A 13,565-nucleotide genomic window follows, 5' to 3' on the forward strand; every position below is an offset into this window, starting at 1 on the left:
TAAAAACCAGCTCCCAGAGGGCCGCTGTAATCCCATCAGCGGCCGCGCGACATCTTATTATGACATCTCATTCCTACTTTGACAAACTGGCAGGCTACCGAATGTAGCCTGCCCACAAGGCAGAGTCTGGCAAACTCCCCGTGGCGTACCCAATATGCCAAATACCAGTAACAATGATGGGTCTCATTCTCCTAAAGAGCCTTGAATATAATCTCAGGGCTAGGATGAAGGAGACGTTACTGGGGCCTGCTCGAGGCAATCGATGAATAACAGGATGATCTGTGATCTGTGAAATTTGGGTTAGCCTTATGCAAAACAAATGTTCTACCCACTCTATTAATCGCTTTGGCTCCTCATTTATTCTTTTATGAACCTAAATTTAATGGTTTTGTCTTGTTTTTTGGGCTACACCTGGCAATATTCAGGGGAGCCATATGGGATGCCAGAAATCGAACCTAGGTCAGCTGCATGCAAGACAAACGCCCTACCCATTGTACTATTGTTCCAGCCTCTAAATATAAGTTTTGACTAAAATATTTTTCCTTATTTTTTTCTGCACATTGTGAGTAAACAGAGTGAGTTCTTACCTGGTTTCATCCTTGGATCTGGAACCATCATCATTCTGGGAAGCACCTTTAATAATAAAAGTTAGACAGAACTGAGTTTCAACATGTTTTTTTACCTTTTCCCTAAACAAATTAGGTAAGTAAATTCCTTAACTGAATATTTCTACTAAATAATATGTAACTTTAATTCTAACATGACATTTATCAGAAAAATATAATAAATATTTGTATGATAAAAATAAGCTTCACCAAAATTTTGTATGAGATGTTGGTCAAGGTATATTACTCAAGCTATTTCTACCATTTGCAAAGTATGTTTTTATTAATTCTAATTCATATCTAGTAGCATATTGCCCTCCTTTGAATTCAAAAACTCTCACAAAAAAGTGCTGTTTACCAAATGAATTTAATTATAAAAACAGAAACCCCCGTAATATCTCTTTTGCAAGAACTTGAAAAATGGCTTCAAGGAAATTAAAAAAAAAAAAAAGCACAGATATCAAATGCCCTCAAATATTCCATATGTTCACACATCTTCAAATTTTATCCATGGTAAATATCTAGGATCTAATAAGGATCACTACAGAAGTGTTAGAGGGAGACTGCTAGAGGTTGGTGCACTGACTGCAGCAAAAACGTAGACAGAAAAAAAATAATAACCCCGTAAATTGTTTCTCTAAAGAACTCAAGTTTAGGTAGAAAAATGATACAGGAAATAAGGCGCTGGCCTTGAAAAACTGCCAACCCTAGTAGGGCATATATGGTCCCCAAAGTACCACCAGGGTTAACTTCTAAGCGCAGACCCAGAAATAGCTCCAGAACACAGCAGATGTGGCCTAATCCCCAACTCCCACCTACCACATAGAACTGAAGCTTAGAGCTAGGGACACAGTACGTCAGGGTGCAGTCAAGGCATATATACAAACCCAGTTCAATTGCTGATACCACATGGTCTCCCAAGCATTGCTGGGAAGCCTTAATGGTCTCCTGCACCGCAGGGCCCAAAGAGCCCCACTCCTGTGGTCCAAGCATTAAAACCACTGGCCCAGTTGAATAAATCACCAAGTGAGGTCCCTGGGCCTCTTACGCACCACTTGGGAGCTGCCATTCAAAAAAAAAGAAAAAAACCAACAACAGCCAAAACATAATCCACAATAATCCACAAGTTTAACAATCTAGTATATATAATGAATAATGGCTCCTAAAATAAAATTTCAAACAGTATAACTCCAAAACATAATTAATAAATGCTTTTAACAAAAGCTGAATTGCGTCAGGAAGATAGTTCAATAGTCTCTCCCTGTCTGACTTACGTTCAATCCCATATTAGCTGCGTATAAGGCAAAGGCCTTACCTGCTATAATATCTCTATAGTCCCACATTGGTCATTTATTTGTTTTTGGTCTGGGGACCATACTGGGTGGTGTACAGCACTGACTCCTGGCTCTATATTAAGGAATCACTCTTGGCAGGGTTCAAAAGATCATATGTGGCACCACAAATTGAACCCAGGTAAATTTCATGCAAGGCAAGAGGCCGACTCATAGTACAACTCTCTGCTACCACAAGGCTCATTTTAACTACGTCTTTTACTACTTCACTTCAATATAATGTGAAACCATAAAAGAAATCTATGGCATGAATTACTGAGATCTAATTCAGTGTTTCCAATGCAAGAACAATTTTTAAAATTCTGACACGGAATCAATGTACAGGATGAGAACATTGCTGTGGACCAGGAAGATAGCTCAGGGGTCAGGGACACATACTTTGCAAGGGCAAGGCCTCAAATACAATTCCCAGCACCACCTTTTTCCTTAACACTGGAGGTCCCCAAGCTGGCCACTGGCACTCAAGGCCTGAGCCATAAATAATCAACTGTGCCCTAGCCTTGAACCTTCTAACCCCGTAGGCAGGGAGTGGCCCACAGAGTTCCTTAGTACTACATGAAAGTCCTTCCACCCCACCTCAAAAGAGTTTTAGTTATATATAGTTTGCTGAGCACATGCTTTCAATGTGGTATGCACAGAGGTTATCTGAGCACCATAAACATTGTCCTTGGAGCACAGCGTTGGAAAGAGCCCCAAAGCAGCACAGGAAAAAAATAATAGGAAGTCTGGAGAGATAATACAGCAGGTAGGGTGTTTCCTTTACATGTGACCAAATTGGGTTCGATCCCCAGCATCCCATTTGGTCTCCCAAGCACTGCCAGGAGTAATTTCTCAGTGCATAGCCAGGAGTAACCCTTGGGTATTGCTCAAAAACAACAACAATTAAAAAAAAAAGTGTGGCCCCTAAGCAAATAAAAAATAAAGCAAAAAAAACCTCAAATAACAGAGTCAGTGTTCAAGCAGTCTCAAGACTCTAGGCCCCTATCTTTCTCTTACCCAAAAGGGCACAGTATCTAGTCTGAACTCACCAAAGAAGCATCTTGTTCTAAAGCAGGACACCTGCATAGCCTAGCTACTGACCAGTGAGGTCCTGGGGGCCCTAGTTCAGCTTTACCCCTGGTCCTGGGAACATAGCAAACAAGCTGAAATTGCCATTTCACCCCAAAGCCAGATGCTTCTCATTTTCATATTTCACAGAGAGTATATGTTGATTCAGACCGCTAGTCAGCTATTCATAAAACAACAAAAAACTCCACCAGCATACAAAAGTCACAAACAAGAAGCAATGCAGAACCCCATCACACTTAGTGAAGATAGTAGACCTAACGACTCAAGTAACAACCAGCTACATAAACTCTGAGATAATGACGTTGGAGAGGAAATGATGAGAATGTTTAAGAAGCTCGAAGAAGCAATGGAATGAATAGCCAATAAAACACAAAAGGATATGAAGCAGCAATGAGAAAAACACAAGCAGAAATGACAGAATTAAAGCATTTTGGTAGGTGAAATGAAAAACACACTGGAAGGCGACCAAAGCAGCAGAGTAACAGTAGCTGAGGATAGATTAGTGAGCTCCAAGATGAAATGAAGAAAACAAAACTAAAAGATGAAAAAAAAAAGCTTCAAAATAAATGAACAGCAGACAAGAGAACTGTGGGGTGAATTCAAAGAGAATAATGTCAAAGGAATGACATACAATCATCAAGGTCCTATAGGTCCAAGAAGGTAATACCAATGAAGAAGCGATAGTCAAAGACATCATAATGGAGAAGTTTCCAGAGTTCAAGAGCACATGCACCCAGATCCAAGAGACCTGAAGGATACCAGCTAAGAGACCCGCCCACATAAAACCACTTCAAGACACATCCTAATCAGAATGATGAAAGTCAAAGATAAAATTCTGAAAGCTGCAAGATCAACGAAGGATATCATATACAAGGGAGCATCCTTAAGATTTACAACAGATTGACCAAATGACACCCTGGGGACCCAAAGACAAAGGTGACATATAGTTAAAAAAAAAAAAAGAGAGATTTCGTGAAACAAACATCTTACCAAAAGTACTCTACCCAGTCAGGTTTTCATTCAGATTGGAAGGAACAATGCAGAACTTCATAGATAAACAACAGCTCAGGAACTTCATAACTCAAAACCAACTTTACAAGAACTAAAGGGTCTGCTTTAGGCAAGACAAACCTCACAAATAGGCCAAACTTCATAAATATGTCAAACTTCTACAGAAAGATACAAAATTCCATGAAGGCAATCTCATTCAATGTCAATGCCTAGATGCACACATTAAGAGATTTAAAAGTGGCAGGATAGATTAGAAAATTGAATCTACACTTCTGCTGCCTACAAAGAAACACATCTGATGAGTAGGCAAGCACATATTCAAAGTCAGAGGTAGGAAGACAATATTTTAAGCAAACAATCCCCACAGGAAGGCTGGAGTAGCCATAGTTATATCAGACAACATAAACTTCAGGCTGAAAAAAGCTGTAAGAGACAGAGAGTGACTTCCTTAATGATAAGGATATGTATATCAGGAAGAACTCACAGTACTAAACATACTATGTGCACCTAACGAGGACCAGCAAAATACTTAAAACAACTGCTAACAGACTTGAAGTAGGACAATGATAGTATCACAATTATAGTTGGAGACTTCAGCACCACTCTGTCACATCTCCATAGATCAACTAGACTAAAAGCAAGGAAATATTGGCTTTGAAGTAAGAAATGGAACAGAGGGGTTTAGTATACATAAAGCCCAATGCACATACTTCTCCAATGCATATGGGACATTTTCCAGAACAGACTACACGCTAGGCCACAAAATATACCTCTATAAGGTCAAGAGGATAAAAACTATCAACTATTTTCTCAGACCATGATGCACTGAAAACAGAAGTTATTAACATCCAGAAAAAGAAATAACACCTGGAAATTATACAGTTCCCTGCTGAACAACCAGTGTGTCGGAAGACATCAGAGAAGAAATCAAAAGATTCCCAGAAACAAAAGAGAATGTGAATGCAAGCTAACAGGATTTGTGGGACACAGCAAAAGAAATGCTGTGGGAAAATTTACTATGAAAACATTCACCAGAAAGGAAGAAAGAGTCTACATAAAGAACCTAACTGTACAGCTTAAGAAAATGACCAACAAAAGAAGCCCAAAGCAGGAAGAACAAAATAATGAAACTGAGAGTGGAAATTAATAAACTGGAATCCAAAAAACCCAGTCCAAAAGATTAATGAAACCAAAAGCTAGCACTTTGAAAAAATAAACCAGGGTCTGGAGTGATAGTACAGCAGGTAGGGGATTTGCCTTGAACGCGGCCAACCCAGGTTCGATCCCTGGCATCCCTTATGGTACCCCAAGTACCGCCAGGAGTAATTCCTGAGTACAGAGCCGTGAGTAATCTCTTGTGTATCGCCAGGTGTGACCCAAAAGGGAGGAAAAAAAAAAGAAACAAGACTGATAAGCTACTAGCAAATGACTAGCAGAGAGAAGACAGTGACAGAGACAGAGAGAGAGAAACTGAGAGAAAGAGAAAGAGAACCCTAATTAACCAAATCAGAAATGAAAGAGGGGGCAGAATAATAGTACAGCAGGCAGGGCACTTGCTTTATGCGCTGCTGACTTGGGTTCAATTTCTGGCATCTCATATAGTCTCTCAAGCACCACCAGGAGCAATTCCTGAATGCAGTCAGTAGTAATCTCTGAGTCCACCAGGTATGGTCACAACAGATATCAAAGGAATCAAAGAATGATCAGGGGTTACTCTGAAAATATTTATGCCATGAAATAAGAGAATCTAGAAGAAACAAATAGATCTTTTGATAACTATAACCTCCCAGGGATGAACCAAGAAGATATGGAGCACCTGAATAAACCTATCACTATGGAGGGAATCAAAATGGTCATCATAACAGAAATGCCAGAAACAGAAATGCCCCAAAACAGAAACCCAGACCCATATGGATTCACTAGTGACCTCTTTCAAACTTTTAAAGAACTACTGCAAATTTTTTTAAGGTTCTTTCAGGAAATCTAAGAAATAAAAACCCTCCCAAATAGTTCCTATGAAGCAAATATTACCCTGACAGAAAAGCAGAGAGAGAACACAAAAAAAGGAGAATTATAGACTGATATCCCTGAAAAACACAGATGCAAAGATCCTCAACAAAATACTAGCAAACTGAATCCAACAACTCACCAAAAAGATCATATATCATGATCCAAATGGGATTCATCCTAGGGATGCAAGGATGGTTTAAAATACACAGTTCAGGTCATGAGTTGCCCCCACACTAGCGGCTCTCCAGCACGGCCATGGCTCCAGAAGCACAAGGACCTAGTGCAGAGCCCGGCAGCTTGCAGCAGAAAAGTGAATGGACTATGCGTTAATCCACGCCACCAGGCCTGCCCGGAAGGGAAAGGGTGTTAGTCTCTTCTGCCTTTTTCCCTCTGGAAAGAAAGATGGCAGCCACTTGGGAGCTTTGTGGAAAGGCAGGTATGAGCTGGTCGTGATGGGGCGACTAAACCCTCATGGGAAGGGGGGCGTTCCCAGCTCATCCTTCACGCCCTACCGAGGTCACGAGTTGTCCCCCTACGAGCGGCTCTCCGGCCCGGCCATGGCTCCAGAGTACAGAAACCAATCTTATAACTATTTGACTCTTAGCAGAAATACTTCCAGGGTTAATAAATAAAATAATAGAAATCCAAAATCGCGCAGCCGCTTTTGCGGCCGCGGGACATCGTTTGATTCTTGTGACCAGCTGTAGAAAACAATTTATTCTACAATGCCTTTTCAGCATGTCTAATTTGGGGGTGTAAAGTCTAAATAATAATAGTGCATCTTTTGTCGAAACAATGAATCTAGTCAAAGTAGATAGAGTGTTAACTAGAATTCATCTGCCTCACAGGCATTGGGAGGGTTGGGGGGCGGTTATTGGGGTTCTTCGTGGTGAAAAATAAGTATTGGTAAAGGGAAAAGTGTTTGATATTTGCATAACCGAGACTTAAACCTGAAAGCTTTGTAACTTTTCCCACAGTGATTCAATAAATAAATAAATAAATGAAAAATAAAACAAAAAAATAAAAAATACATTAAAAAAATAAAATAAAATAAAATACATAGTTCAATTAACACCACATAAATACAAAGAAAAAAAAGAGAAAATCATAAGACCATAGAAGTAGATGCATTTGACAAGATCCTGCACCTATTTATTCTCAAAAAAAAAAAAAGAGAGAGTGAATTGAAGGAAGTTTCCTCAATCTCGAGGCCATTTACCAGAGCAAATAATATACTTAGTGGAGAAAAATGAAATGCCTTCCTCTAAAATCAGGCCCAAGCCAAGGTTGCATACCCTCACCGCTTCTATTCAATACAGTACTGGAAGTACCTGCCATAGCAATTAGGCAAGAAAAATATATTAAGGGCATTCAGATAGGAAAGAAAGAGTCAAGCTTTCACTATCTGTGGATGATGTGATTCTATATTTAGAAAACTCTAAAGACTCTACACAAAAACTCCTAGAAACAATATACATGTATAACAATAGGGAAGGCTGCAAAATCATCATGTAAAAGTCCAAGGTTTTCCTATATACAAATAATGAAACAGAAGAGAGATTTAAGAAAACACAAGCCATTCACGATAGTGCCTCAGAAAATCAAGCACCATGGGGCCAGAGCATATAGCAGGTAGAGCACTTGCCTTGCAAGCAGTCAACCTGGGTTTAATCCCCAACATCTTATATGGTACCCAGAACATATCCAGAAATATGGAGTCAGGAGTAACCCCTGAGAATTGTAGAAATGAGCCAAAAAAACCCCAAATTAACAAACCACAACAATAAAAAAAACCCAACTACCTAGGAATCAGCTTAAGTAAAAAAAGGCTAAAGACCTATACCAAAACTATAGAACACTGGGTCCTAAGCCTATAGCATAGCAGGTACAGTGCTTGCCTTGTATACTCCTGACTGGATTTGAACCCCAGCATCTTATATGGTGCCCTAAGCCTGACAGGAGTGATCCCTGAGTTGAGAGTCCAGAGCACCGTTGGCCCCAAAACAACTACAAAGCACTACTTAAAGAAATAAAAGAAGAGGACAGGAGGAAATGGAATCACATCTCCTCCTCATGGACCGGGAGGATAACATAGTGAAAATGACAATATCCCCTAAAGCACGATAGTGATTCAATTAAGACCCTATGTTGCAGGCAGGAAGATAGGGGGTCATAGTAATATGTGTTTTGGAATCTGAAGCATGAACTAGCTGGAAGGCATGGAGGCCTTTGACACAAAGGACCCATCTCAGGAGCCTAAACAGCCACTGAGATACAAAATTCCAGACCAAGTACAGCAGGCTTCCTGAGAGAAGAGGTGGCTGGATCCCTGGGAGAGGCTCAGGCACTGCAACAAAGACCAGGTGAAGACCATCAAAAGAAGACTATCAATAGCCCCAAATTCTCTTAGCAACCACCCTAGCAATGGCCTAGGGTTGGGGTAGGGAAGACAGCTTGAGAAAAGCATATAAAAAGCTAATTTGAATAAAGGAAGTGCACATGTACGTTGCCTGTGCCCATGTGTTACCACACATATGCCACCTGCACCTGCCCTTTTGAGATGTATACTTCTGGGTTCTTGAGATGTGTACTTCTGGGCTCTCTCCACTCTAGAGAAGCTCATGTTCTCTCTTGAGTACATACCTTACCTCACCTTTCTCCTTAACTTCCTATATTACTCAATTAAACTTACAGTTCACTGTTTGTCTCCTCCTGAAATTCTTTTCTGTCAGAAAAAGCTGACAAATTTAAAAGGCCTGGGTAAGGGCTAGGATTTTCTGCAAAGAGCAATTCCTCACTCCAATCTGAGTCCATGGCTCCCTGAGAAACTGGGTTATAGGGATCAACTCCAATGCCATTCCCAATAGGATTTCAGGTGCAACTTGACAGTTGCCTAGTGGGGCTGGTGGAACATGAAGTCCATGCCATGTAGGGGATCATCACAGACTTTATCAGTCATAAATCTCCCAGGCGTTCCTGGGGTGACAGAGGTGGGGAGAGGGAAAAGTGGTGGATTTCCTTCTTGAGACTTTTCATCACCAATTCACGTAAGTCACCACGGGATCTCCACCAGCAACACTTATAAGATACCCACAACATTTTTTTTTTGAGAATAAATCAGACAATTCTTGAAATTCAAATGGAAAAATAACCCAACCCTGACTCCATAAGCCAAAGCAATTCTTGGGAAAAAGAAGATGGGAAGCATCACTTTTCCCAACTTCAAACTGTACTACAAAGCAGCCGTATTTAAAACAGCATGGTACTGGAATGAAGAGAGGTCCTCAGATCAAAAGAATAGATTTAAAAATTCAAAAACAGACCCTCAGGTTTATGGTCAGTTAGTCTTCAATAAAATAGCAAAAAATATGAAGCGGAGTAGGCCTCTTCAACAAGGGGTGCTGGGAAAAGTGGTCAACCACATGCAAAAAAATGATCTTAGACCTCTTTCTAATATTATGCACAAAAGCCAAATCAAAATGGAGTAATACCAGAGCTGAATCCATAATGTATATAGAAGAAACATGGGCAGAACTCTCCAGAATATTGAAACACCAATGCCCAAAGACAACAGAAACAAAAAGCAGGGGCCAGAGTGACAGTGTAACACATGGAGTGTTTGCCTTGCATGTGGCTGACCCAGGTTCGATCCCTGGCATCCTGTATGGTTCCCCAACCACTGCCAGTTCTAATTCCTGAGTATAAGAGACAGGAGTAACCCCTGAGCATCGTCACCAGACGTGTGACCCAAAAAAGCGGAAAGGAAAGGAAAGGAAAGGAAAGGAAAGGAAAGGAAAGGAAAGGAAAGGAAAGGAAAAAGGAAAGGAAAGGAAAGGAAAGGAAAGGAAAGGAAAGGAAAGGAAAAAAGAAAAAGAAAAAGGAAAAGGAAAGAAAGAAAGATATGTAAGAAAGGAAGAGCAGCGTGTGACCCAAAAAAGCGGAAAGGAAAGGAAAGGAAAGAAGGAAAGGAAAGGAAAGGAAAGGAAAGGAAAGGAAAGGAAAGGAAAGGAAAGGAAAGGAAAAAAAAAGGAAAAGGAAAAGGAAAAGGAAAGAAAGAAAGATATGTAAGAAAGGAAGAGCAGGAGAAAAGATCCTTAGCAGGAACCTTGCCAATATTGGGGGAAGGGGAATAGGTCAGGAAAGGGACCAGTATAATGACAGAGGGCAGATGTCACTCTGGACAAGAACTGGGTGCTGAAAAGAGGTAAAGTGATATGACTGTCAGAAACAGTATTGTAAACCACAGTGCCTACAGCAGGTAGGGCGTTTGCCTTACACGTGGCCAATCCGGCCGAACTGAGTTTGATTCCTCCGCCCCTCTCAGAGAGCCCCGCAAGCTACCGAGAGTATCTCACCCACACAGCAAAGCCTTGCAAGCTACCCGTGACGTATTCGATATGCCAAACACAGTAACAAGTCACACAATGGAGATATTACTGGGCCTGCTCAAGCAAATCAATGAACAACAGGAGGACAGTGCTACAGTGCCTAAAAGGAAAAAGTGCCAGCTATAGAGGCAAGCTGGGAAGTGGGAGAGAAACTAGGGACAATCTAGAGGGAAATAGATATTAGTGAAGAGACTGGTGATGATATACCTAAAACCTTTTACAAATAACTTTGTAACTCAGTTATCAAATTTTTTCTTTTTGCCTACTGGGTCATACCTGGCAATGCACAGGGATTATTCCTGGCTCTGTGCTCAGGAATTACTCCTGGCGGTGCTCGGGGGACCATATGGGATGCTGGGAATCGAACCCAGGTTAGCCGTGTGCAAGGCAAACACCCTACCTGCTGTCCTGTCACTCCAGCTCCCAGTTACTAAATTTTTAGAGAAAAAAAAAAAAACTTATGCTTTTAACAGTTGTATACTTGTATATTCCCAAACTTTTTAGAATGATATAGACTCCAATTATAATAGCTCATTACTTATTTTTACATGTGGAGGTAAAGTGGCTCAAGATGAAGTTTAAATAGATTACTAAAAATTGAAGGTTAAGATTGTGTGTGTGTGTGTGTGTGTGTGTGTGTGTGTGTGTAAGTCACATCTGGCTATTCTCACAGATTACTCCAGACAGGACTTGGGATACCAGGGCTTGAAGTCAAGTGGGCTACATGCAAGGCAAGCACCCTTCTTCCTGCTGAACTACCACTCAGGCCCAATGAGATTTTATTTTTGAGTAAGCAGAAATTCAACTCAATTCTTCTTCTTTTTTTCATGACTTAAGTTTTTCGAAACTGTTATTTGGGGCCAGAGAGTATAGGGATAAGGCACTTGTGTTGGGATTAAACTTGTATCTGTCAATTCTAGCCCTCTGTGAATTACCAGTTTTAAAATAATTTAATGTCTGGGGCTGAAGTGATAATATAGTGGGTAAGGCGTTTGCCTTGCACACAGCTGATCAGTGTTTAATCCCCAACATCCCATATGGTCCCCCGAGCACCACCAGGAGTAATTCCTGAGTGTAGAAAAGCCAGGAGCAACCCTTGAGCATCTCCGGGTATGACCCAAAAAGCCATTTTAATATTTGTCATTTTCCTACTTAAGCAGAAAACAAACATACAGGAAAGGTGAGGGGACCAGGTGTGGTAAGGTAGGGTGTGTGTGTGTGTGTGTGTGTGTGTGTGTGTGTGTGTGTGTGTGTGTGTGTGTGTGTGTGTGTGCGTGCACACGCAAGGATCCATGCAAGTATGTACTTATAGGCCCTCCATAGCAGTGCTTAGGATCACCAGGATTATATTCAGCAGTGCCTGAGAAGTGTTTTGTGTATATTCTCTATGCTAGAAATGTGCTCCATTCCTCTGAGATGTCTCTCTGGCCTGAAACAGTAATGCCTCAACTATAAAAATGCAGTTTTAGATTCTACTCTGAAAAATGAAAGCAAACAAAACTTTACTTTTTTCTAATTATTAAATACTGGGGATAAGAAGTTTCATCTCCTAGGGAGAAAACTTAAGAAGCTATACATATTGAGGTTTAGAGCAATTTAATGATATAATTTTACATGTATACTATCTTGCCAATTACAATTTAAAGAATAAACTTAGGGAATGTCTTGTAAATGCTGGTTTATTTAAATAGACATGTCAACTTTTCAAGCCATATTAACCATTTCAGAAATTTCTCTCCACTCTCATTAATATCAAAGAACTGATCTGGAAAACACACCAGGGTTACCTTGAAGGTACTGCTATTTTAAAAACTCATGAGTTTTAAAAAAAAAAAAGTCACGAGTTAAAGAGAAAGTAGGCCATTTCCCAAAGTAGAAACAGAAGAAAAGCACCTAAAAACCACAGACTGTTTTATACTGAAGTTTCTAAGTAAACAAAAAGATTTTAGATTAATCAAGGAAATCATTAATCTATTCTTTGTCTTAGGGTTGCTATAATCTGTATTTCTAGTACAAATATACATATAAGTGATGGAAATAGTTTAAAAGAATCTGTTTTTTTATTAAGTATGTGCAGATACTAGCCAGTGCTATCAGATTTCTTTTAAATCATATATTCACTTTTATACCCTTTATCAAAAAATAATAAACCAAAGATTGTAAAATACACTGGCACAAATTGGTTTTGTCATTATTTTAACACAAAACATTTCTGTAAATATAGCCTAAAGAAACTGAAAAAAAAATTGCAAAGGATCTCAGCATGTACTAGTTGAGATAATATAGAGGGTAGGGGCTTGCCTTGCATTTTTTTTTTGCTTTTTGGGTCACACCTGGCGATGTACAGGGGTTACTCCTGGTTCTGCACTCAGGAATCACCCCTGGCGGTGCTCAGGGAACCATATGGGATGCTGGGAATCAAACCCGGGTCGGCTGCGCGCAAGACAAATGCCCTACCTGCTGTGCTATTGCTCCAGCCCCTTGCCTTGCATTCTGACCACAGTTGGACACCTGGCACATTAAAAGGTCCCCCAATCCCTGAGTGCAGAGAAAACAGTACGTGCCCGTAAATGTCAGATGCGGCCCAAGAAACAAAAATTTAAAAATCTGCCATGGGCAATAGGAGTATAGCATCATATATATCATATTAGCTGCCACTGTTGGCCTACAGAATAAATACTTTATAAACTTATTGGCACAACTATAATTTAACTTTCACTTACAATTTACAGAAAAATATTTATTCATAGGAAAATTGTTGGGCTAGAGCGACAGCACAGAGGGTAGGGCATTTGCCTTGCATGCGACCGACATGGCCGACCCGAGTTCAATTCCTTCGCCCCTCTCGGAGAGCCTGGCAAGCTACCGAGAGCATCTCACCCGCACAGCAAAGCCTGGCAAGCTACTTGTGATGTATTTGATATGCCAAACACCGTAACAAGTCTCACAATGTTACTGGGCCCACTCAAGCAAAATCGATGAAAAACGGGAGGACGGTGACAGTGACAGTAAAACTGTATTCAAAGAAAAATGTTTAAAATGATCAAGGGGCAGGAATGATAGTATGGCAGGGAGGGCATTTGCCTTGTACATAGCAAACCTGGGTTCGACCTCTAACACCCCATATGGTC

The 13,565-nt window shown here is 40.5% G+C and overlaps 1 protein-coding gene across 3 annotated transcripts in view; it reads right to left on the bottom strand.

Annotated features, from left to right (window-relative positions):
• The window catches only part of ITCH (itchy E3 ubiquitin protein ligase), a 107,595-nt gene that overhangs the window by 44,188 nt on the left and 49,842 nt on the right, over positions 1-13,565 (bottom strand). For all 3 annotated transcript variants that reach the window (XM_056121102.1, XM_056121103.1, XM_056121105.1), the window contains one exon: positions 588-633. In XM_056121102.1, coding sequence (XP_055977077.1) covers positions 588-633 — 46 coding nt within the window. The remainder of the gene's footprint in view (positions 1-587; positions 634-13,565) is intronic.

This window comes from Sorex fumeus, unplaced genomic scaffold, assembly GCF_029834395.1.
Source record: "Sorex fumeus unplaced genomic scaffold, SorFum_2.1 ptg000044l, whole genome shotgun sequence".
In the NCBI taxonomy this organism is placed as follows: domain Eukaryota; kingdom Metazoa; phylum Chordata; class Mammalia; order Eulipotyphla; family Soricidae; genus Sorex; species Sorex fumeus.